At 39.5% G+C, this 25909-nt stretch overlaps 1 protein-coding gene across 1 annotated transcript in view; it reads left to right on the forward strand.

Moving 5' to 3' along the window:
• The first annotated feature begins 8228 nt into the window (after positions 1 to 8228).
• The window catches only part of micu1 (mitochondrial calcium uptake 1), a 41801-nt gene continuing 24120 nt past the window's right edge, over positions 8229 to 25909 (forward strand). Inside the window, exons 1-5 of the mRNA XM_072437428.1 lie at positions 8229 to 8360; positions 12069 to 12233; positions 14877 to 15072; positions 18923 to 19085; positions 22428 to 22471. Of these exons, the coding sequence (XP_072293529.1) occupies positions 12070 to 12233; positions 14877 to 15072; positions 18923 to 19085; positions 22428 to 22471 (567 nt within the window). The 5' untranslated portion in view covers positions 8229 to 8360; position 12069. The remainder of the gene's footprint in view (positions 8361 to 12068; positions 12234 to 14876; positions 15073 to 18922; positions 19086 to 22427; positions 22472 to 25909) is intronic.

Below are 25909 nucleotides of genomic sequence, written 5' to 3' on the forward strand. Positions count from 1 at the left end.
ATTCAAACAACATATTGGACTGTTTTTGCATTTATTGTATTAGTGCAATGCATTTAATTAGGCCAAGGATGATTCGATTTTACATAAGGACCTGGACAATGCATGTGTGAGGTGGTGGTGAAGGTGGAGTGTGGAATCAATGCAGACTTGGATTGATGCTTTATGTTTGATGAATGAAAATGAAAGACAATATCCAGATAGAACATACATCAGATGGGCGTTCTCTTCAATAAATAGCCTCTTCAAATTGTCACAAAGCATTCTCCAGAAAACTTTATATTGTTCTTGGCACACTTCCTGTAACTGTGTCTAATATTAGCTTGTCCTTCATTCACTCTTGTGGCCGTGTCCCCAAAACCGTTACCATGAAGAATCAGGTATACTTGAACTATTCAGTGATTATAAGACAGTATTCTAGATTTAGCTTATAGCCATTTGCTTTTTTGAAGACCCTGTTTATTGAACCAGTGTTAATATGCAGAAAAGTGGATGTAATGAGCTGTTTAGGTCAATGAATGTTAGAGAGACACCCTTTAGAGGAATGTAACCTGTTCTGCTTAAACTTTGACCAAGCCACAGCCGTGTAAAACTGTCAACCACACATGCTTTGGACACTTGAACCAGGAGAACAACGAGCCGCTACTCAGTTATTGATTGTAATGATTTTAATGCTAAATGCATTTTGTAACATTACTTGCAGTTAGGTATCTTATAGCCACTTGGTCTTAACCTTACACACATTACACAGGAACATGTTTATAATTGTATGTTTGCCTGCGTAATCTTATTTGTGGTATTGCTCAAAAAGTCATTCCAGTTCTTGCTCAGGTGCTGGTCATCACTGAGAGTGGGAGATGCAATTTAAATGCAAATTGTCATCCACGGACAAGGACCTAACCAAGGCCCCATTGGCTGCATTGATCCAAATACCACTGAGGATTGTCTTGCATATACCTTCACTGAGCATTTTTTGCTGTAGTCTACAGTTTGCAAATGTAGTGTGCTTTATGCCTAATAAAGAAAGTTAATTAATATTAAAACAATGGCATTTTACAGTTGGATTAAAATGGCATGTTCCATTTGTATTTGAATATGAACATTCTTGAGAGGTTGGCGGTGCGATCGCAGCTGCCTCAGGTGAATACTGCTGCTGTGTCATTGGGCATGACACTGAACCTTCCATGACCCCCATTGTGTGCATACACTGGTGTATGCTATCTGTGAAGTCATCCATAAATTATGCATGAGAACAATATTTTCAACATCTGTTTGGAAGAAATAATTCAAGCAATTGTATCATTCAGATCTAATCTTAAATGATGAAGAGCAATTTTGTACAGTTTACTCAGAGAAATAGAGAAATAGTCAGCTTTCAAATACTCCCAGAACACTGTGTATCTTGAGTTCACAGATGGATGATTTGAACATTGCTCAAATAAAAGGTGTGTTTGCATGCCATGCCTGTCCATACACGAGTCAAAAGTCATACGGCAAGACTATAAAAGTTATGTACAAAATGGGTGTGTTATTCAAGCAAAACAGCCCATTAAGCCTCAGCATTATGTTAGCATATGAAGGCATGTCCTACTTTTGTCTTCTACTGTATGTACTTTTGTGACCATGCTACATGTGTCTTTTGTCCTCATATGGAACTGCGCTTTACCTTCATAATGACACATCTTGGGGCTCAAGTTTCATAGTCGCAGTAATTTTACAAAGCAAATCAGTGGATAACACACAAGCACACACAAGAGGCTTTCTTTATTTAAAGTAAAATGACACTTCACTATATTACATAGCCTGTTCTAGCAACACAGTCGTCATGCAGCCACAACAGTTGGACCTGCCTTATCTACTGTGCCACATTCTCCCCACCACAAAAGCGGCATGGCCTAAATCAACGTGTAAGAGCTGTTTTATCATCACAGCCACAAGAGGAAACAGGCATTCACACAAATTGACACTAAAAATAATTGGCATACACGGCACAGCAAGTTTCATTCTAATAACTCACCATATCTTGCAAATATTAAATGCAGAGGTTGTGGACATAATTCAACTACTAAACTCTTGCTGTGGGTTTTTGCTCAAATTCATCCTCAAAAACATTCCTGAGCTATCTGTCATTGTAATTTTTGCAATTTTTCAAATCATGCTGTGAAAAAAAGTTTTTGAAATCTCCGTCTGGTCTTTGAAATCACAAACTAAAACTAAAATTCTCAATTGCACCTAAATGTGTTTAATATGTGTTTATTTTTCCACCTCAATTACCGCAATTAGCAAATTTAAGAGATTTTTTTAAATCAATGTTGATAATAAATAAATAAATGTGGGTCAGATAGAATTAAAAATGAACTGTTGCCATCTTAAAAGCCTTGATTACAACAGAATGTTGATGAACACTGCCTGTGCTTGTATCTCACCCAGGTCTCCAATCATAAAGGTATCCAAAAATGTTGTGCTTCCCTTTGCTGTGACCCAATTGTGTGGTCACTGAAACAAACTTACGTACCCTATTAAGGCCCACTGTCCCTGATCAGGGACGGCTTGGGCTTTTGTTCCCATTAACTCCAATGGTGAACGAGTTACAGAGACATGCTATATATTGTTGGAAAGCTTAATGTTCACACTCAAATTTTGAAATGTTTTTGATTTGTAAAATTGCAATTGAAGTACATAAGGCGAGGATGGAAAAATAGATGGGGCCTATAGAGTTGTGTAGATGTAAAAACAATTAAAGCCATGCTAGCGGCGATGATGGCTCTCGCCACCCGTGCGACCACCTTCCCGCGCGACCACCTTCCCGCCTGTCCATGTTTTCTGCTGTGTTTTGCGGCATACCAAACGACGCTCAGTAATTCACCGTTGAAGATTGTGTAGTTTGCGATTCAAATAGTAGTTTGTCCTGACAAATCATGCTGAATGCAGACCTGAGCACGGAGAAAAGGAGAGAGAGCCTCGGTGACCCGCGACTTTTCATTGATGTTCAGGGGGTCAAAAATGTTGTTGTTGTTGTTGTTGTTGTTGTTGTTTTATGGCGGTTGGCATCCAATTGTTGCATTACCGCCAGACTTTATTCCTCAGACTTTTCGTAGTCCTCAGACTGTCGTAGTCCATAAAAGAACTCCTTCCATTTCTTTGGTGTTACAAAGCCCATGAGGTCATGATATGTCTTTGTGACTAGAATAGTTGTTGTTGTTTCAGAGACGTTGATGTTAGCTTGCATGGCAAGCTTAGAGGAGTCGCTGGGAGGGCACCGCAGTTTGCCGTTCAAGCGATCATCGATAAGCACTCAGGTGATGTGTTTATTTATACCGACGGGTCTAGGGATCCTGAGAGTGGGCGTACTGGCGCCGCTTATTTTGTGCCTGACCTGGGGCTAGCGGTCAAGAAGAGGTTGACAGATCGCCTTTCTGTTTTCACGTCGGAACTTATAGCGATACGGTTGGCGTTGGAATGGGCGGAATCTGCTTTGCAGTGTTGCGGCATTGTGGTGGCCTCTGACAGCCTTTCTGCATTGCAAAGCATTAAATCTGGGAAATCGGATTGCAGACAGGATGTGTTGAATGGCATCTTCTGTCTGATGCTCTCCCTGTCCAGGAAGGATGTGAGGGTTTCCTTCATTTGGGTCCCTGCGCATGTGGGGGTGGATGGTAACGAAATGGCTGATGCACTGGCTAAACATTCCCTTCGGCGGCCATCAATTGATGTGGCGGTTGAGTTGGGCAAGTCTGAAATCAAGCCCGTTATCAAGAGTCATGTGGTCGGCCTTTGGCAGGAATTTTGGAGCCACTGTGTTACTGGACAGCATCTCTATCACATACAGGGTAGTGTGGGTCCTTGCGGGTCTATGGGCAGGAACGCGTGGGAGGAAAGGGCCTTCGCCCGCATGAGGATTGGCCATACTGGACTCAATTGGTCACTGAGTAGGATAGGCAAACATCCGACCGGTCTGTGTGGTCACTGTCGGGTGCCAGAGACTGTCGAGCATGTGCTGATTTGCTGTGAGGCTTATGATAGGGAAAGGGCCGGGTTGGCCTTGTGGTTTCGGAATAATGGGCGGGAGTTCAATCTGCGGAACGTTCTGGCGATCCAGTCACAGGGTTTGTGTCAGGCTGTGGTTGCTTACTTATGTAGCACAGGGCTGGGTAAACGTTTATAGAGGTGGGGGGTGTTGGAGACTGAGCCGAGGATGAGGAGCAAGAGGATGTTCTAACGCACTTGGACTTCGTGGGCCTAGAAACGCCAAAGTGATGGAAGAACGTCAAAGAGGGCGAGGAAGGTGAAGAAGAGTCTCCCTGGAATAAAGCCGGTTGGTCTCTGACACAACAACTATTCTAGTCACAAAAACACATCATGACCTCATGGGCTTTGTAACGCCAAAGCAATGGGAGGAGTACTTTTACGGACTACGACAGAGTCTGAGGACTACGAAACGTCTGAGGAATAAAGTCTGGCGGTAATGCAACACTCGGATGCCAACCGCCATAAAACAACAACAACAACAACAACAACAACCGGCTTTATTCCAGGGAGACTCCTCTTCATCCTCCCCCCCTCCCCGACGCTCGGCGCTTCCACCGCACAGCTTTATTCTTTGGCCGAGTTGCGGCAGAAAGAATAAAGTCTGAAGAATAAAGCCTAAAGAATAAAGTCTAAAGAATAAAGTCTAAAGAATAAAGTCTAAATACTTTAGACTTTAGACTCCCTGTACCTCCGTCACCTAGCAACAGAGACCCGCCGCTAATGCTAATGCAAAGACCGTGGCACGAGAGGAAATGTCCCATCAAAATAAAAGAGGAAGAGGAAGTGAAGGCATTAATTGTGCCTCTGCTGGCCAATAGTGAAAAATATACAATATCTGTGATGCACTTTTTTTCATGGCGTCTTGAGGAGAATATAATCCATGAGTCTGAAACAAATCAGACAATGTTGAGTTTTTCACACAATGGGTAGGGGCCGTTATAGAGTAAATTTGTTACATGGGTATTAAGCATTTCCAATAAGACCATAAAAACTCATTAGTGAGTGAAATATGAGCTCCGTAGATCAATTCCATTGGGCGTGATTTGTCCTTGAAAAAACAGGAAATTAAGCCTCTTTTGAGGGCGTGTTACTAGGACAAGTAAGATTTTGAAAATAAAAAGTCAAACGTGGCGGCGCCACTTCGATTCAACATGGCTGACTTCCTGTTTATCATACAGCGATGCTGCCAGGGGTGTTTTAAATAGTCAAAAATGCCCGAGTTGTGGCAGAAAACCATGAATAATAATAATAAGAAACCAACAATGACTCCTTGCATTCCATGGAATGAATTCCATTCCATGGCTCGAGCCAATTATAAAACCATGAACACTATAATTGTGTTTTGTTGTCCAATTATTCAGTTTGATTACGTTCAGCGTGCGATCACCCTGAGCTTTCCAATTTAGAAATTAAATTTTCACTCTGGCAGAAAATATTGCTGCAGTTTAATTCATCTGGTATTAATAAAATGTTAATGTAAGTGTCGGACCATGGCATTGAGAACAATTTACTGGTACGCATAAGTCCATTCCAAAGTCAAATTTGTAAGTATATACTATTGATTTGAAATAATCCAAATGTATTCCCCTACCACTATAATCTAATATTAACTACACTGTTTTACAGAAATCATCCCCAAAGCGCTATCACACTGTGGTTTCTTTGAAGTGGGCCTGTCTGTAGTGTTTAAATAGCAACTCGTTTAATAAATATAATAGTATTTAAAATATGTATAGCTTGTATAGGCAAGAAAAGCATGTATTGCAAACACAATCACATTCTTCATTTCCTTCAAGGTGCCTCTCAGTTAATTTCGGTAATTGTATGCCACAGCCTGCGGATGCCACTTATGACCTTATTGATTCACTGAATCACTGGTTTTATTTAGCCAGTACAAAAGGCTCAACCATCTCAAGTTTATTTAGGCTACAACAGAGTGTAGTCTACCAGGCTAAGTTTTTCACCTATCCTTCCAGAGCCACATTAATCATCCTGCCAGAGCATGGAATTCAGACAATGTTTGTGCCCGACAATAAAATAGGTCTAGGGTAGACAGTAGTACAATGCACAATGAAACCTTTGAGGTGAAAGCTTCAGACCCTGTCTCCATGATGTTATTGCATTGTGGAATTTTTTGTATTATGGACCCCCAAAATCTCTGTGGAAACAACAGGCACCTGGCCAAATTACAGGTAAGATCTGTGGAGAATACATGTTTTTTTAAAGGTTTTTGGTTTAGCAATATAACATCTGTAATTTAATAGATGCAAGATAAGGCCTAATTCTATACATTTCAGGCAAGTATGAGGCTAACCCTCCTCCAGAGAAGTTATATAGTGCTCCTTTAATCAAGGCTACAAGTTGATTTGGATCCTTTTGACTTGTCAACCAGTTGCAGTTTGGGTTTATCACGGGGAGGCTGAAGGCATAGCATGTGGCAGCAGTAAACAATCAATGCTCCAACATTACATTGTGTCATTTTGTATGTGCGCACACAACTGAACTGAAAACATGTGAAAATATGGGCTCAACTGAACATACAATTATTTCCTATATCCATTTGAGTTTGACTATTTGGCTACTACAAGTTGTTGTTGTTGTTGTTGTTGTTGTTTTATGGCGGTTGGCATCCAATTGTTGCATTACCGCCAGACTCTATTCCTCAGACTTTTCGTAGTTGTTGTTGTTGTTGTTGTTTTATGGCGGTTGACATCCGAGTGTTGCATTACCGCCAGACTTTATTCCTTAGACTTTGTCGTAGTCCTAAAAGTTGTTGTTGTTGTTTTATGGCGGTTGGCATCCGAGTGCTGCACCACCGCCAGACTCTACTCCCCAGACGTTTCGTAGTCCTCAGACTCTGTCGTAGTCCGTAAAAGTACTCCTCCCATTGCTTTGGCGTTACAAAGCCCATGAGGTCATGATGTGTTTTTGTGACTAGAATAGTTGTTGTGTCAGAGACCAACCGGCTTTATTCCAGGGAGACTCTTCTTCACCTTCCTCGCCCTCTTTGACGTTCGGTGCTTTGGAAGTACAAAGCCCATGAGATCATGGGACGTCTTTGTTGTTTTACAAAGCCCATGAGGTCATGGGACGTCTTTGTCGTTTTTATCCTTTAGAAGTCCTTCTTCCATCACTTTGGCGTTTCTAGGCCCATGAAGTCCAAGCGCGTTAGAACATCCTCTTGCTCCTCATCCTCGGCTCAGTCTCCAACACCCCCCACCTCTATAAACGTTTACCCAGCCCTGTGCTACATAAGTAAGCAACCACAGCCTGACACAAACCCTGTGACTGGATCGCCAGAACGTTCCGCAGATTGAACTCCCGCCCATTATTCCGAAACCACAAGGCCAACCCGGCCCTTTCCCTATCATAAGCCTCACAGCAAATCAGCACATGCTCGACAGTCTCTGGCACCCGACAGTGACCACACAGACCGGTCGGATGTTTGCCTATCCTACTCAGTGACCAATTGAGTCCAGTATGGCCAATCCTCATGCGGGCGAAGGCCCTTTCCTCCCACGCGTTCCTGCCCATAGACCCGCAAGGACCCACACTACCCTGTATGTGATAGAGATGCCGTCCAGTAACACAGTGGCTCCAAAATTCCTGCCAAAGGCCGACCACATGACTCTTGATAACGGGCTTGATTTCAGACTTGCCCAACTCAACCGCCACATCAATTGATGGCCGCCGAAGGGAACGTTTAGCCAGTGCATCAGCCATTTCGTTACCATCCACCCCCACATGCGCAGGGACCCAAATGAAGGAAACCCTCACATCCTTCCTGGACAGGGAGAGCATCAGACAGAAGATGCCATTCAACACATCCTGTCTGCAATCCGATTTCCCAGATTTAATGCTTTGCAATGCAGAAAGGCTGTCAGAGGCCACCACAATGCCGCAACACTGCAAAGCAGATTCCGCCCATTCCAACGCCAACCGTATCGCTATAAGTTCCGACGTGATTTGGTGTTACAAAGCCCATGAGGTCATGATATGTCTTTGTGACTAGAATAGTTGTTGTTGTTTCAGAGACCGACCGGCTTTATTCCAGGGAGACTTCTTCATCTTCCTCTCCTTCTTTGACGTTCGGTGCTTCCACCGTACAGTTTTATTCTTTAGGCTTCATTCCAAGTAAAAGTCGTGTTTTATTTAGATTGAGGAACGCAGCGCTCGGGGGGCGGAGTAAGAGCATGGCCCCGCCCACCCGCAGCAGCTCAGAGCAACACGGAACTGTTTACAGCCCATCTGCCCTGCAAACACCGCGGATCCACCCCTCTGTGCGGCCAGGACAGCGCAGTTTACCACTAACAAGGGTTTCGGAAGTCTTTTAGGTAAGTAACGATGTCGTATGCGTGCCACGATGGCTTTGACATGAAATTGTGCGTCGCATAAATTCAACAGCCGCGTTCATCCAGCGTAAGTCATGGCTCCTCTGAGAGGAGCTAGCTTGAGTTAGCATTAGCTGTCATCTACAAAATATCTGGCAAGAGCTGAACTAAAGAGCTACTGAATATGATAATATGACATAACATGAGCGTGATCAGGCGTGTTCTTTACCAGTGGGTTTACATAATGTGATTATTAAAGATGAATGTCACTGGAACCGGTGTGCAATGCATATGTACAGTAGCCGTTTTTCAGCTTATGTCTTCCATCAAAAGTTTTATTATTGGCTGGACAACAGTGTAATAATTATGTAAATCAATGAGACAAATACAAAATATTCCAGGTTTTTAAAGACAAGCTTTTCCTCCACTGCAATCTTGAAGGTGAAAGCTGACAATGAATGCAAAATGTGGTTATTTTCATAATTTGATTGTACGCAGATTGACAGTGTGTACAAGCGCATCAAAACAGATCATTAATCGATTTCTGGAGTTATTAGACTATTGAAATGTCATGAAAACGGTTACATCTGATGTCGAGAGTGACGGTAATCTGATTTCTTTCTGATTGTTCACGTCTGTGCAGCGGTTGACAAGAAGAAATATGGAAAAATGGCAATAATAATAATGCAATAAAAGAGAAAATGTCAAGGATCAAAAGAGTTTTAAAATTGTACGTTGTCTTCTAAACACACAGTTACTCTAAATGTCCATTGATAAACTGACGCCAAAAATGAGATTGTGTCCTCAGATTAATATAGTTATCTAATTGTTGGCGGACTATGTAAATGTACTCAATAAGAACGGTGTAAAATGTTCCACAGTGTTAAAGACTCCAGCTTTTCCTCTATTGTTATTATGATTAATTATCGTCCATTGCAATTTTTATCATTTGATTGCATGCAGCACATTATGAACAGGGCCAAGTGAAAATGAAGTAACGTTTGGTCGTCCTGTTGCGGGTGGCCCTTGTTTCAGCTCGTTTCATTGTGTTACTCTGTGATTGTGAAAACCAGATTTGAATTTGTCTTCTTTTTGAATGATTTGAACTTGAGCCATCTGACCTGTTATACATTTGGCTGTATTTGCCAGTATTTTTTTCACTATACAAACATTTTTAAAGTCGATTTTTGATACTGATTCCAATACCACAATGAAAAAAGTGTGCGGCTGTAACACAAAAGGATAAGTCAAATGAACAGTTCTGTGGGTGATGTACTTGTTCTGAAATAGATCATTCCAACAATCTTCAGGAAAAGTCCCATTTTGTCCTATTTATGTATACTTCAATATTGAGATTTGCCTTTAATGCTACGTAGGGATGTCAAGATTATTTAGGTTAACCACAAAAAAATCGTAACTAAAAAAATTTAATTGTGAAAAAAGTTAAGTCAATTTATAGAAAAGTTAGTTAAAAGTAAGTACTTTCTGCCCATCCTTTACTCAAAAACGTAAATCTAAATGTAATGTGCTTTTTATCTTGCTGTTTGTATCAAATTATAATGTGTGTGTAATTTAGGGATGTGTACCGTTCTGCAGGACCGGATCCGGACTTGTAAAAACGTTTCGGTTCAGGTCCAAAAAAAACGAAACCCCAGTGATTCGGTTCTGGACTCATAATAAAATCTAGCACTCACATACTATATCCTTTACGTTCTAGAATCTAGAACATACTAAACCTTCCATAGATTGCAAAATTCACGCTGGAAAAGACGTAAACACTGACATCGCTGACAATGGCGCACCAATTTGATTTATAGTGGTTCTAGTTGACTGTCATGCTAGTTTTTGAAGGTTTTTACATGACTTTGATGCCAATGGATCTGCAAAATTAAAGAGTGGAAATGTATCTAAAGGCATTAAACCTCAAGTGTGGGGGCCAGCCCAGTCAAACCAGTAATACACTTGACAAATATAGTATCAGCTGAAACTGCTGCCCCAATACCAATACTTAACTCCTCAAGTAAAACACATGCATATGTGTTAACTGCTATAGTTTAGCAGCTAGCTCGTAGCTAGTAGCTTGTGATTTGTAAGTTGTAACTTCTGTTAAAAAACAATGAATAACGCAGACAAGTTGAGTTTATTTCATTCTACAGTTAAGCCTTGTGTTTGATAGTCGTCCTTGTTCAAGTGTCTTCAACTTAATTGAGCCAAGTTGCTTGTGTTATGTTGTTGTAACATTATGCAAATATGGCATGGTTCAGGTCCGGACTCATTAGGTCCGGACCTGAACCTAAACCTCTGGATTCGAATCAGGACCTGAACGTGGGTTTAGGTCTGCATCCCTAGTGTAATGTGATCTCACAAAACGGTTCACATATTGAGGAATAGTAATGTGTAAATTGCAATGTTTATTCTCACAATAATCGTGACACTAAAATTTTAAATCGTGACATCCCTAACTCTATAATAATCATCCTTACTAAATTGCTGCACAAAAGTACAATCTTTAACAGATGGAAGCCCAAACTCTCACAAAATTATTATATTTAATTTTCAGCTTTCCAAATGCAAAACCCAAATTGAACTAGAAGCATCTTAGTAGAGTACAAACTATTGCTTCATTTTTAATCACTCCCAGTGACCGGCCAACTCAAATGTGTCGGCAAAAGTCTGGGCTCAGCTGCAGTGTTTCTGTTTCCAGCTCTGATCCCTCTGTTGTTTATTCATTGAGGTAAATGTGTGTTTCTGGCCATTTTTGTACTTTTTAATGTGATTTAATTTAATTTTAATTACCGTTATGTTTTTTTCCAAATGGCCTTGGCTGTAGAAGAGCTGCATTTTCAAATATCACAACATTCTTATTTGCTCATGTGTTGATTCAAGTTGTCTCTGTAGAACTAAAGCTGAACAATTATACAGGGAAAATCTCTTTTTAACAAGGCATCAAGAATGATCTAAAATGAGCCTGTGAATGTCTTGGCAGAGGTTCAAGTATCACATAAAACCTGAATGAACCATACATTTACCACAAAATTGCACTTTATACCCTGGTTTGGTAGATTACACAAGACATTTCTTTATATTTTTTTTCCGGGATTTTTTATCTCTCTCAAATAACAGTGGAGATATGTCGGTGTAATCCCTCATTCTACAACAGTGGAGATAGTATATATTTTTTGACATGCCCTCCACCTCTTGTATAGTGTTTAAATTTTGGAGTTTAAAAAAAAAAGATTAATTACAGATTGCAAATTTTGAGGCAAAAACATTCAAGAGACGATTAAGTTGAATATGAACTGGTGTCATATTCACTGCTGAACTGCAGGGATTGAACTGCGTTTTGTTTTTTTCCAACATAATCGGACCCCATGGTGAAAGTTGTTTGCAGAGGAAAACCGCTACCGAATAATTGCAGCCTTTGGGATTTGCGAATTGTGATCATTCAAATATGACGTCAATTCACTTGCAGTTAATCCCAGGAAACGACAAAAATAAATAAATGCCTTTCCATTTTGAGTATATTTTATATTTATTGTATTTTACTTTCAGTTTTATCAGTGCTCTCTACACACACAAAGCATACATATAGGATTATTCCATTATTACACTCTTCTGAAGTCCGTTTTAATAGTTACCGTCCCATCCTTTCCGTCCTTTTGTTCTGCTTTGTGAATTTTGGTTATATATTTTCGTCTCTTTGTCTTGCAGGATGTACCGCTTGCGGGCGTTGTCAGCGGTCTCGTGTGGCCTGGCGCAGCTGTCCCGGCGTTATCACAGCGGTACAGGGCGATGGGTGGGACGACGCAGGCTCATGCTGGCGGCTCTGGCGGGAGTCACTGGAGCCTCTGTCAGTGCAGGACTCATGTGGACAAGGTATTTGAGCGTCTGTGTTATGTTCCATTGGAGACTAAACCGAGCAATAACACAGTGTATAAATGTATTCATACTGTGGATAGATTTGTTCACATAAGCTCCCTGTAGGGAAATATATGCCTGGATATAGTATTTACTCTTGAACATTTGGCTGTTCCTATTTATGGTCGAACATTTTATTATTTACCTCCATATTTCCCTTTGTGTCTCTCACATTAACACATTTTTCTCTATAAATCTCACTCATCTTGCCCTGGCAACTCTGACCAGCATCCATGTATCAAATTGGGGTGTTTGGGAGGAAAAAAAATAAAAATATCACAATTTTCCAATATCGATTTAAAAAAATAAATATAATAAAATAAAAATAAAAGGCATTATTTCCGCTGTATTCACTGTCAGCCATGGTAAAGCCGCTTTTAAACATGTGTTTCACATAATCAGAAACTGTTAAAACTAGTTTTTCTCTCTCCACTGCTCCACGTACTGTAGGGGCGCTGTTGCTGAGCGCACTGACACACACACACACTCACACACAGACTCACTCACAGAAGGGAGATGGCCAGGGTGTTGGCACTACGTTACTTTTCGGGGTATCCTGAATAGAAGCCACTCCAACGAATTTTTAAACAGAAACAAGAAATTATACGGGCCGCACCTGTCAATAAGTGTTACGTTGTAACATGAGATATTTCCACCAAAAATATGGTCCATAGTAGTGATTGAGGGGTCAGGTCTGACCCAGAAAGTTTAATTTCACTGTGGCAGGTTCTAAACTGCAAACCGCTGGAGAGATCCTAATGCGCCAACTATAGCTCCATTCTTCATTAATAGACTTTTAAATTCATTAGAAAATATTTATTTTGCCAAAAATATTTCTTAAACTGCATGTTAATATATGAAATGATTAGGTCTCGAATTAAGACGCCAAAAATTTTAATCTACGGTAATCGAATTGCCAAAAAGTGGAAGATTCACACCCTCTAGTATAATATTATACTAATTTATCATTCTTTGATTATCATCACCCGAAAACATTTCAACCTCTTTTCTCTATTCAACCACATTTTTACTAGTCGACTACTTTTACTGGGGCTGTAATGGTTTGGGAGTGAATTGTGAGTTAATTCTGTCTTTTTAACATTTAAATACTTACTTTACTTGAACTTATTTGTATATATAGTTTGCAAGAGCTTGTGTTCTTGTGATTGTGGTTTGGGTCAAATAATTGCTCTGATCAAATAGAGATATTTGATTAATTTAATTGTTTGGAGAGCTTTCCACTCCTGTCCTCTTTTAGTCGCACAGTGCCTGTTTTGTCAACTAACTCATGATCATCATTTATTTCAGTCTTTTCTCGAATTTCTTTACTCGACTAGTGCTTATTGCTGCTGTGTATTGTATTGTATTGTATTGTATTGCATTGTATTGCATTCTATTGCATTCTAACCTAAACAGGCCACTGGTCTTCGTGTATTGTGTGTATTTTTGTTGCTAAGGGGACAGGTGTTTAGTTAAGCGAAAGTGTGAAAGGGCGTTGACATAAGCTCTTTGGGGAGAGCGGGCACAGCAGCAGAACGACACATGATGGATGAGGCCGTTGGGCAGAGACTGCTCTGACAACGTTCTTCAGCCTTCACCTCAACTCTTGTCCCATTAAAGTGAATTACCCAGCCCATCTTGAACGCACCTGGCTATTATTATAATGTAATTTTCCAAATTAGACAGCTATTCTGTCATTCTCATTTGATGCTGCTTTAAGCTTTAAGTGTACAAAAAGGCTGCAACTAACTATTATTATTATTATTAAGTCGATTAGCCAACAATACATTTTTTCAATGAGTTGACAAGTGGAAATGCATTTTAACCAGATACATATTTCTATATGGTGAATGAAGGCTAGAAAGAAAATACTTACAAATAAAGTTAGGGGTGCACCGATATATCAGCCCAGTATCGGTATCGGCCGATATTCAGGTCATTGAGTAATATCGGTTTCAGTCCAAAACCACCGATATCAGTTCACGATGTTACGTAATGAAAGAGTTAACTCTGCCCTTCATTCAGAAACGTGAAGAAAACAACAGACCCAGAAATGACAAAGTTACAGACTTTAAAAAGCTCTAGAAAAGTTTTAGACAAAACGTACCATTAAAAAATATGCGCGATATACTAAATATATTCACTCGTGACGAGCAATAAACGCAATGTTTTTTTCAGACATCATTTGACTAGTTCTGTCAGTTTAGACCTGTTTAATCCAAATAGTGTGAGAGGTTTTTACGGATGAGAAGAGACAGAGTGTGATCAGACAAAGAGTCTGAGGGGGAACGACTGTCAGACTACTGGAGGAGCAACACGATGATGACACACGACTGGAGAGGTTCAGAGAGACACTTTTCACAGTGTCTCTCTGAACACTAATTCACAGAAAGTCTAAACTAAAGGTGCAACAAGACGTTTCTATAAAAAATGCAGGATATTGTGTTCTTTGCAGAGGAAAATCTATCATTTTAAGATAGGTGCAGTCTTATTGATTTGTTACTTGCTCCAACTCCAATTGTGCAGCCCTTTTAGAAATCTATACTATGTTTGAGTAAAGTGAAAATAATACTTACTTCTACCACCTTTTGTGTCCACCAGGGCCTATGCAGAAGCGGGGCCTTCAGTCCAACACAGAGACGCACAGAGGAAAGAGGAAGACGACTTTGTGAATGACACACAACCTGGGGCTGAGTCTGACCAGTCGGTGGAGGCCAGTTCTGGAGATGAGGGGTCGAAGGAGGAGGGCGAAGGAGGGAGGAAGAAGAAACAGAGCTCAGGATTTCGTGACCGCAAGGTAATCTTATATCAATAATCAATAAACATCCCAGCATTCACACAATTTCCTGTTCAGTTACATTGTTTTTGAAAGCGATTTTTATCAATGTCATATGTAAACTAAGGTTGTTTTGAATATTTGACTGTGAGCAACTGAAGGTGCATTTTATTACATTGATTGGGAGAAAGGCCAAGCAGCCAAACACAAACAGATTAGATGAAAGAGAATAACCGCAAAAATAGATTTTATGAAGTCATGAAAACATTTTTCATTTATTTTTCGCTAGAATTGATGATGCACTAAGCAGCTTTTAAGAGGTAAAACATTGGGAAAATACAAAAGTCCTTGAACAGTGCTTGTTGTGTATTGTATGCATGATGAGATGCCCCATAAATGAATAGAGTTCATTCAACTGTGGAAGTATTTACAATTCAGATCCTTTTCTTTTATGTAGTTAATTATGCGTTGTCCTAAATCCCACACAATGGCGTTTGATATAGCGTGGGACATATTAATAAACCACTGGTAAATATGGTATATTTATTTAGATAATAATGATTTATTTGGGACAACGGCAAAGATTTGGCTGAAGATGAAGGTTTGGGAGTGAGGTTAATCTGCCTTTTTACATATACATATGCCGTTTCCTAGTACTTTTCAGTATATTTGTTTTTTGCATGAACTCTCATGCAGGTGCAGGTTGGGTCAGATGCATAGAGGATTCATCAGGTAGAGTCAGCAGATCGAGGACAGTTTGGGGGGGAGTAACAGCCCTCAGAACAAAAGCCTCCTCAGTGTCCAGCGGCCCCAGTGTCTGTTACTTCGCACTGTTGTTTAAATAGGGAACGTGAGCTGGATTTAGACTGTGGTGAGACAGGTTAGTTTTACCCTACTGATGATGTGTTGTTGCAATAGTAATCCTGCTCATGAGATAGGCCACTCCCTCGAAGTATTTCCTCTTGAAGGTCTCCTGTCGGACTTGGTGGAGACATTAATGGTCAGCATTTACGCATATTAATTATCTTGGGGTATGTGGTGCAATGATTAGGCTAACCGCATCTTTAGACCCACGAGGGCACCTGCAGTCCACTGCGCCACGGGAATAATTAGACTAATTTCTCAGTTAAAATGAGTTTGATTGTAAATAAAACACACAGCATTTTGAAGCTTAACAAACAGAAAACACATCACAGCTGTCCCTACTGTCCCCTCAGTCCATTATTCTGTGTGAGCTGTTTTACCTGTGTCTGCTTAGCAAGTGAGTGTTATGTTGTAACATGAGATATTTAGACAGAAAGATTGTTCCACGGTAGTGATCGACGGGTCTGGCCAAGAAAGTCTCATTTCAATGTGGCAGGTTCTAAACTGCAGACCGCCGTACATTGCATATCCGCATGCGTGTAACTTTGCGTTCAGCCGTGTCTTGATTCACTTCCTCATTAGGCTAATTTCTCTGTGAATATGAGCCTGATTGTAATAAAATACACAGCATGTTGAAGCTTAAAATACAGAGAACACAACATGTCCCCTGGACAGTGACCACTGTCTCCTGACGTCTTCTTCTACAGTGTGTCAAACGCTAGCATTTCCTGCTAGAGTGCCCCCCGGTGGCCGTTAGCCAGTAAAAATCTATAAATTAGCCGCACCGTTGTATGGGCCGCAGGGTTCAATGCATTGGAAAAAAGTAGCGGCTTAAAGTCCGAAAAGTACGGTATATCGGTTATCAGCACCTCCAACCTCCCTTTTTATATCGGTATCATTGACTTCCGGGAGCGCTCAGGAGTACTTTTGTAGGTGAAAGTTTGAGTGGAACCCTTTAACACTTCCACTGTCTCAGAGTGGGTAAGGGTGAAATCAGTTGGCTGCACAAAGGAGATGATTGACAAAAAGAGTTGACAGAATAGCCTCCTACACTTTTCATCACTTTTTCAGACCTTGCGTTTCCACGCAACTTGTGCTGTAACCTTTCATCCGCGCACTTTCATCCGCCTCAATTGGGGACAAGCTCTTGGATGCTTCCTTTTGAAATGAGAAAAAAAAACAACCAACCAACCAAGTCTGACCTGACTCTCAGAAAATGAACAAAAACATGATCTTAGCCTTCGGTTGTCCAAAAATTAAAACCCAGAAATTAATTTATACAGAAACTAATACTGAAACTAGATCTTCATTTGAACAAGTTTCAGTATTGGAAAAAAATAAATGAATGGGGAAAAAAATTACCTTTACTGAATAGTTATATAATATTCCCAATCTAGTAAAATATTGATAACTGATTTTTTTTTTTTTCCAAGCTACTGTATTTTGTGTTCATGTAATTACATTCTAGTGCCCTGATTTTCCATTCGTGTGCATTGAAAAAATGTCTGTTGAATTAAGGGTTTCACAAATGGATTTAATTGAATAATTTACACTGTAAATAAAATTTGGTACCATAAAAGAAAGCAAAAGTCACAACTGCCAAATTTCGAACCAGGCAGTAGCGCAGGCATTATTCGCCATATTATACACCACATTCTTCATTTTTAAAAGTTTTGATTTGGTAATGTTGTAGTTATGTGCCGTATCTTTTCAACCTAAAAAGTGTTCCGCAACTCAAAAATGTTTGCGATTATTGTGGTATTGAAATTGATTAAGTATTGATCTATTTCTTAGTACCCTTTAATGTTTTTAGAACACACTAGTATGCCTTCTAAATGTTCTTTTTAGAGGAAATCAAATTCAATTTAATTCCTTAGTTGAAAAATAAAACATCTTGTCCCAGTAAAAGTTGTGTCTTGACGTGCAGTCACCTGAAGCTGATACAGCTCAGAAATATAAAAATGTCCTGTGCTCGTCCTTGTGAAAGTGTGTCCTCAATCCCTCACACAGTCACCTCTGGAGCATAAAGCCTGAGCTCAGCTGCAAACAGACACAGATCTGTCAGTTCCTCGGCTTCACTTCATCTTTTTACAACTTTGTGCTGTCCACAGCGGATGTGACTGGAACGATAATGGTAAAACTATAGTGAATTTGACAATATTGACTAAATGTTTTCTTTTTAAATTCTTCCAAGAAAATGAGGTGATAGTTTTGGTTGTAATGTTGTGTCACAATAATCGAAACTTTTCATAAAAATTCTCCCTTTTTAGACCATAGAAAACAAAATGGTAGTCTTGATAAGGACAAGGCATGTGGTCTTATAGTAGTTCTGAAAAAGAACAAGAGAGCTTTTTAAAACTGTTCAAGGGTATGTGATCTTTTATTTAGTATTGATAATAGTTTGAAATTAAATGAGAATCTCATTTCGATACTAATTTTAGTATTGATTGGTAGTTTTTGATAATTTTCCAATCCAGTAGCACACATAAATATAATCTGTACTGAAATAAAATAAACCCAAACCAATTGCAGCAATATCACTTTATAAGACTAGACATCAGGTTTCTTTTTGACAGTTTTGTTGTTGTTACAAAATAGAAGATGTACTTGATGTTCAAAATGATCTTGTAGTATACCGGTACATATCGTCCCTCTCTAATCCCACATAGAAACGTTGAACCTGATTTGGATGCAGTTCTCTCCTCAACGCGATCGCTCCTCCTTGTCGCTTTGAAAGTGACACTTCAATAGATTTTATCTTGTAAACCTGTCAGCCACACTCATCCCTAAAACACTAGAGTTCTTAGGCGAGTCACATGGCTAACGCACATTTATTTAACGCTGACAGCTTGTTTCTCTCACATATTCAAGTTTCTCTTTCACCCTTGCACCCACAAATTCTCCTGGCAACCTGCAGAAGTAAACCATTTCCTTTATTGACATTGAAAAAAGGACAATCATTTGCACTGTTCGACTGGTGAGATCAATTGGCCATGTTGCTCTGCAGGTGATGGAGTACGAGAACAGAATAAGGGCCTACTCCACACCGGACAAGATTTTCCGCTACTTTGCCACTCTGAAGGTCATCAGCGAACATGGGGACCCGGAGGTCTACATGACGCCCCAGGACTTCATCCGCTCCATCACGCCTAATGAGAAGCAGCCAGAGAGTGAGTAGCATTTGTGCTGGTTTCAACACATTTAACTGTTATCTGTATTTTACAACCATTAGGACCACAAATGAACTGAAATTAGGGCTGTGCAATCAAATCGAATTTGAATTGATTGAGATTCCATCATTGTAATTGCCAGAGATCAGTCTTTTTCATCCAAAGCTCCACAGCCAATTCTCTGTCAACAAATACAATTCTGTATCAGTTATAATCAAGAAATTCACATTGAAAGACATTTTATTTGGCGTTATCAGTGTGCCCTGATGAAAGCCGAAGGGCCGAAGCGCATTGGATTTGTTTGATTTTAATCATGATGTTATAAAGGCTTATGTTTGAAAAGGCCGAAGATTGATCTTAGATTAGTTTTTTTCAGGGCAAAATTCCTCAGAAATTGCAGGTCTCGTGGGACGCAGCGGTCAGTATCTGCCTTAAACTGTCCAAAGAAAGAACAGCAGTGCACGGACGACAGGTAATCCATATGGAAAGTGACGTCTGCGCCGAATGGTCTGAACCAACAGACAAGAGCTGCTGTTATTATGAGGGAAAAGTTAAAGCAGATTCTGAAAAATAGGTTTTTAGATGGCCTTTTGAAAACAGTGAAATGTAGTCAATATGATCTTGGGCATAAGAAATAACTGCCTGTAAAAGTAAGACGGGTGGTGTGCTGTATCATAGCGCTGCCAGGCTGCCATAGTCGGCTCAATGGTGCGCTGCATTTGCTGTCAATAGATTGATTCATTAATTTACAACTGTCTCCTGCTCCATTTTTTATCTGTATTTCAATTTGACAGTTCCTTCAAGTGACTTTTTTCCAATTATTATTATTATTATTATTATTATATCCTGTGTCTTCTTACTTTGCCTGCGACACTAATGTTACATAATGCTTCAGGTGGGCAATACTGATAAAAGAAGTCAATATCTTATATTTTTTCTTGATAGTGGTGTAGGTTTTTTTTTTTTTTTATTGTGGTTGCCTTTTATTTGTACGAGGGGGGGAGTTATGTTATTTTCCTCTGCTACGATTTGAGACCGTTGAATAAATGACTTTATTGTGGGTTATTGTGTTGGTGGCATAAATGAGCTTCTATATAATCTTTTATGGTCTATATTGCTGCACTTCTATCATCGTTACAGACTCTTAGTGTTGCACATAATTGGTTCCATCTCGGTGTCGTGGGTTCTTGACCATTTGCTGAAGGTCTCTCTTTCTCTCCCCATTTCATGCTATTGCTGTCCTTAAAGTCTTTGGGCTAGAGAAAAAAAAAAAAAAAAGAAAGATAATAGTTTTACAGACTATCACAGATGTGCCTGTAATTGTCTTTTCACCATTTCTTGTCCATTTTATCCTGTGTAAAGGATTCATAGACCACAAATGTAGTAGTTGTTCACATACAGGGTCGAGCTTGACTAATAGGTCTGCGCTTGTGCTGTAGCAGGAGAGAGGGGACAGTCCCGCTGATCCAAGAAAATCACGACCCTGCTGTTGGTGTATCAATTAACACGTCCAAATTGGAGCAGATCTTAAGCATCACACGCAGCCTCTCTGTGAGACATGTGATCTCAGCGCAACGGGACGACTGTGATGGCAGAGAGCTTAGTGTGTGCCAGCTGTGACTGCTTTAGCAATAAATGACATTTGTTGCTTTGGTTGAATAGATTTGGCTTAATTTCATTAAGCTGTGTTTCACACTTCAGATGATCGGTTTAGTTCTGGTGTAGACTTGGTCTGGTCCTGTTCTAGTCCGCGTTTTAGTTCAGAGGTTTGTCCCAGTTTAGTGCCAATTAGGGATATTATATATGAGCTCATATTATGTGACACTGTGCACCTGCGTCTTTCATCTGCTCAAGAATAGACTATTGCAATGCACTTTATGTTTGTGTCTCCCAGTTTGCCCTTAGCCGCCTTCAACTTCTAACCAACACACCCAGACAATGGCACATCACCCCAGTTCTTTTTGCTCTCCATTGGCTTCCCGTTTCTGTTAGAATTTATTTAAAAATGCTGCTTTTTGTTTTTAAAGCTCTAAATGGCTTTGTACCTTCTTATGTGGCTGAGCTTCTGTCGGCTCAAAACCCAAACAGGGCTCTAAGGTCAACAAATCAATCTCTGCTGGACGTCTCCAGAGCCAGACTGAAACACTGGGGGGATCGAGCGTTCTCTGATGCTGAGCCCAGACTCTGAAACAAACGGCCCCCGACATGCACCATCACAGATTTGACCCTTTTTAAATTCAGATTTTTAACATTCAGTAGCATTATTTTGTTTTTACTTGTTTTATGTTTTGTATTGCCTTAGATTTTTGATTTGATTGATTGAAATGCGTAGTCATTTGTATTAAATATTCCTCTACAAGCATAGTGGATCTCTTCTCTTTTCATCTCGTTTCTTTGCACACTTTTTGAATCTGAATTTCACTTTGTGGTGATCCAGCAAGCACCCCAAGTTATATTTTTGTACTTTTTAATCTGTCTGTTTTTATCACATTTTGTAAGCTGGCAACAAACTTGAGGAATAGTAACATGTTACATAGTGGGAATGTTATGTAACATCTTACTAGTCCTCAAGTTTGTGGCCAGCTTACAAAATGTGATAAAAACAGACAGATTAAAAATAATGCAGCAGTCTCCTGGTGTATTGTCCTGTGTGTCTGGTCAGCAGCATTTTCACCTTTCCTATTCATCGCCTTTTCTCTTATTTAATGCTCCGACATCCAGATTGAATTGTTGTTTTTCCACCTGAGTTTTGCACGATAACTCAATTGCTGTTCGAAAGTTATTGCTTTTGGGAAACCGCAGAAACCTTCACTCCTGGGTTGTATTGAGCAAGTTTTTCTTTTTAATCTTCTCTTTCTATGCTTGTTTGGGACTGAAATGACACAATGCTTGGTTTAAATCATGTCTTCTTAGTCTTTGCTTTTTAGTAGCAAGTGAAATAGAGAAAAAAAAACAAATTGATGACGTAATCAAATATCATGTAGAAACAAACAAAAAATATATTTTTTATAAAACAGATTAACGTCTTTAAGCACAAAAATCATGTAATGCAATAATTACATTAAAATCTAAAGCCGTTTTCTACACAAACATTAATCAACAGCAGGCTTATCTATTTGCATTGCATATGCACTAATAATGGATAAATTATGGAGCTCCTTGATAGTAATTGTTTATCATCATAATAATAAATGGCAAATGGGAAATGAGTTGCTAATATCCATTATCAGTCTTTAGCGCTCCTAATTTGATTTGTAGCGATCCAGTGATCATTTATAATAAGAGCGAGCTTCTGTCTGCGTAGGTCGTTTTTGTCACACTGTTTTTTTTCTTGTTTTTCAGACCTAGGCCTGGATCAATTTGTTGTGAAGCGTTATGATGGCAAGGTAAGAAATAAACAACTTTAATTTCTGAATGAAATGACAGTCTGTGAGGTCAAAATGAGTAACTCATTGAGTTATTCAATTAATTGTTGTTACAGGTTCCTCAAAATAAACAAACAAATGCTCAGGATAATTAACTTTTCCTAATTAAATGTCTCTAGGCAACTATTTTCCAGTGTCGCACTTTAGAGGTTATTCCCACAGCACCAAATGGGTAAAGTTAATGGAGGATAAAATGATCAATAAACCATAAACTGTGAAATAAAAATAACACAATCAAGGTTCAATTATTTATTTGATCTTGAAATATCAAATCAAAGAAGATGCAGGAATATGGGGGATGTTGATGAGTTTTACATGCACAATTTTACATCCATGATAGGGTCCAATTTAATACTTCGATCACAGTTTTTCAGGCAAACTTCCCGTGTGTGCGCGAACATTCAGTTTATTTCCCATTTTCTGTCAATCCATCCTTTGGTCCTGATTAGTGACCACAGGGTATTCTCTATGATCCCAGGAAGCACCAACCAAACTCATTTATTCAGTTAATCATCAGTGTGTTGATTACAGTTTTTACCCTCATTACGCCACCAGCCTGTAGGCACAAGCTAATCATGAACCAGTGTAGCCAATCTACTAATTTAAGAAAGATTTAAAAGTCTGTCGCTAAATTAAGAGTGAAATGCTCTCTAACTTGGTCACAACGCCTCAACTGGATGATAATCTTGCATCAGGTGCCTCCCCTCTGTGGTGTTGTGTACTCCCGGTAAATCTGAAGACCTTTGTAGCCCACATTTTGCCCAGAAAACATCAAACCTGTAACTTGGGTTCAGTTACATCAGTAGACTTGTGGGAATGTTTCAAGCAAGTTTTGGTCTGTGCATTTATAGTCCTGGGAAAGGGCAAAAGTGGGCGGGGAAGAATAAGGTCAATAGGAATGTAGCGATAATTGTGAGAAGACTTAACGATTATTCACAATTACTGAGGCTTTAGCAAAACGGTGAAACTTTTCATGTTCAATTTTCTTTTCCTCGAGTTTGGGACCAGCTTTATGACATTTCTGAATAACAATATTAAGTTAACGTGACAAAAACTGCCAGATAAAAAAGTACTTTACATTTAGGTGTATTGTTTGGACTAGAGAGCATTAATTTAGCTTCTAAAATGGTCACAGTCATTAAGATTTAGTTCTTACGTTTATATTGTGACGTCGCTAGTCTAGACTACAAACTGCCACTGTCCACCCGTTGTAAACCACGAGTAAACTGGTGCCGTTTGGCTTGATATTGGTGGAAAGAATAGTGTCATAGAGTCCATCATTTGATTATGTAAATGCTCTGCAGCTGACATATTCCTTCATTTGCCTGTTAAATCTGGTCCCATGACTTTGAGAGGCTGCATTTAGCTTTGGTTGTCCCCGGAGAGTTTGTGGCTATAGTCAGGGCAACCCCCTCCTCCTTTTTGCCTAGAGACACGTTCTTCCTGCTCATTGGCTTAATGGGCACCTCTAGGTAGTTGGAGCAAGAAAATAAGCGCTCCGTGTCCCCTGCCAAGAAACCATGAAATCCAGTTCACTTCAAGCTACAGCGAGTTAGACCTCATGAACCCAGCACAGCACATGGAGGAGTAATACTGTATAATGTAGCGCCTGTAAATCATTTTTGACTTGATGGAGGCTGTGCGGTGGGGGGTCGGCTGTAAACTAAGGCTTCGGTCAATAGCAGAATATATTAAGGCTTATTTGTAACATGAGATGAACAGATCACCACCACCCACAACCATGTTTTTAAATAGCTCATCTATTTAAGCTATTTGACACCTGGCGTCGTGTTTGGACTCAGTGTAACAGCATATGTGTCCTAAAGCCCTAACATGCCTCTCCTCACACGCTCGCACACGCATTTGTACCAACCATGCTCTATTACACTTTACAGATGACCGTTATGAGTTTTTTTCATGACCGACGCTTATGCCAGTTGTTTAGAATCCAGTGAAATTGATGGCCGATAAGTTCTGTTGATATTTTTTGGGTGTGTGTGGGAGATTTTAATAACTTCCCCAAATTATGTAATTAAAATTGACTACAAACATCACAAACTTGATTAACCAAAAATGTCTAAGGGGTGAGTGTAGTCCTGGTTTGTACTGTGCCCCTTTCATACTAAAATGTTCAAATAAAGCTTTGTGTATTCTTTAGGCAGCAGTTTGGCCCAAACAAAAGATTGGCTCTGTTGGAGATTTAAGACTGATCAGAATCAGAGAAGGTTTACTGCCATTGTCAGTGAACAAAATTCACAGGCTAGGATCTTACTTTGGTGATTTGGTTCAACTCACAATAATAATTATGCAAAATATATCAAATAAAGCATGCATTAAAGAAAAAATAATTTAAATGTATATAGCCCATATGGTAAAATGGGCACATATCGGTCTCTTTTATAAATATTTAGAGCTACAAAATATAAGAAATAAATTACTACATTTACTAGCTGGGTTAATTTGAATTAAATAATTGTTGGTAACTCGTATAGCTGATGGTATTAAATGGAGTACAGAGCAGCAGAAAGTGTTAAAACTGTGATGTATGAATTCTTAGATTCCATGTCACCCTTATAAAAGAGGTCTCGATCTCAATCAGTTTCTTACCTGGTTAAATAAAGGTTAATAAATAGTAGCTTTAATATTATAACATTATGAACACTTTATAGTTAAATACCCATTCTTATCATGTTGCTATAGCAGTGTTACCCATAACAACTGTTCATGTCCTGTATTGATTTTAATGCAATGTGATATATGATCCATATTGTGTGTTTATTCATGAACATGTTGCTGTATTATGTTTGTTCTCACTGCTCTGGTCTAATATGCTTTCAGATGCCGTGATAACTTACCTGTTTGTCAGTATGATTACATGAGTGGCCATTTTTAATTGTACCCAATCACAAGTAATCCCTCGCCATGTTCTCTCTCTCCCCTGTTTCTCGTGTATAACCGTCATGGCCATCCCCCTCCACTTTCCCCTGTGTCCTCCCCAACCATTCCCACAAACTCCCTCTCTGCAGGACTTCTGGCAGGTATGGGGTGTATGCTGAGCAGCATGAATGCACCTGAATGAAACAAAACTGCACCTTGTACTCACTGTACTCTCGACTTTCCTACCTCTACTTTTATTTGATCTACTTTTGTTCCTCATTACTCTTTGTACCCTTTCAGTCCTCCATACTAATATGAGGGGTCTTTTCACTGCAGTTAGTCCAGGGGAACAGCCAAGTAAGACTTTTTTTTTAACACCTTAGCTTCAATATTTGAACTCTTGTCACAATCTCATTGAAAATCCACCATGTACAATGGGCTTTTAACGTTTTATCTACACACACACACATACATATATATACATACATATACATATATATATATATATATATATATATATAT

The sequence above is a fragment of the Eucyclogobius newberryi genome, unplaced genomic scaffold (genome assembly GCF_026437365.1).
Source record: "Eucyclogobius newberryi isolate DKJ021-1_F unplaced genomic scaffold, fEucNew1.0.hap1 SCAF_8, whole genome shotgun sequence".
Lineage (NCBI taxonomy): Eukaryota > Metazoa > Chordata > Actinopteri > Gobiiformes > Gobiidae > Eucyclogobius > Eucyclogobius newberryi.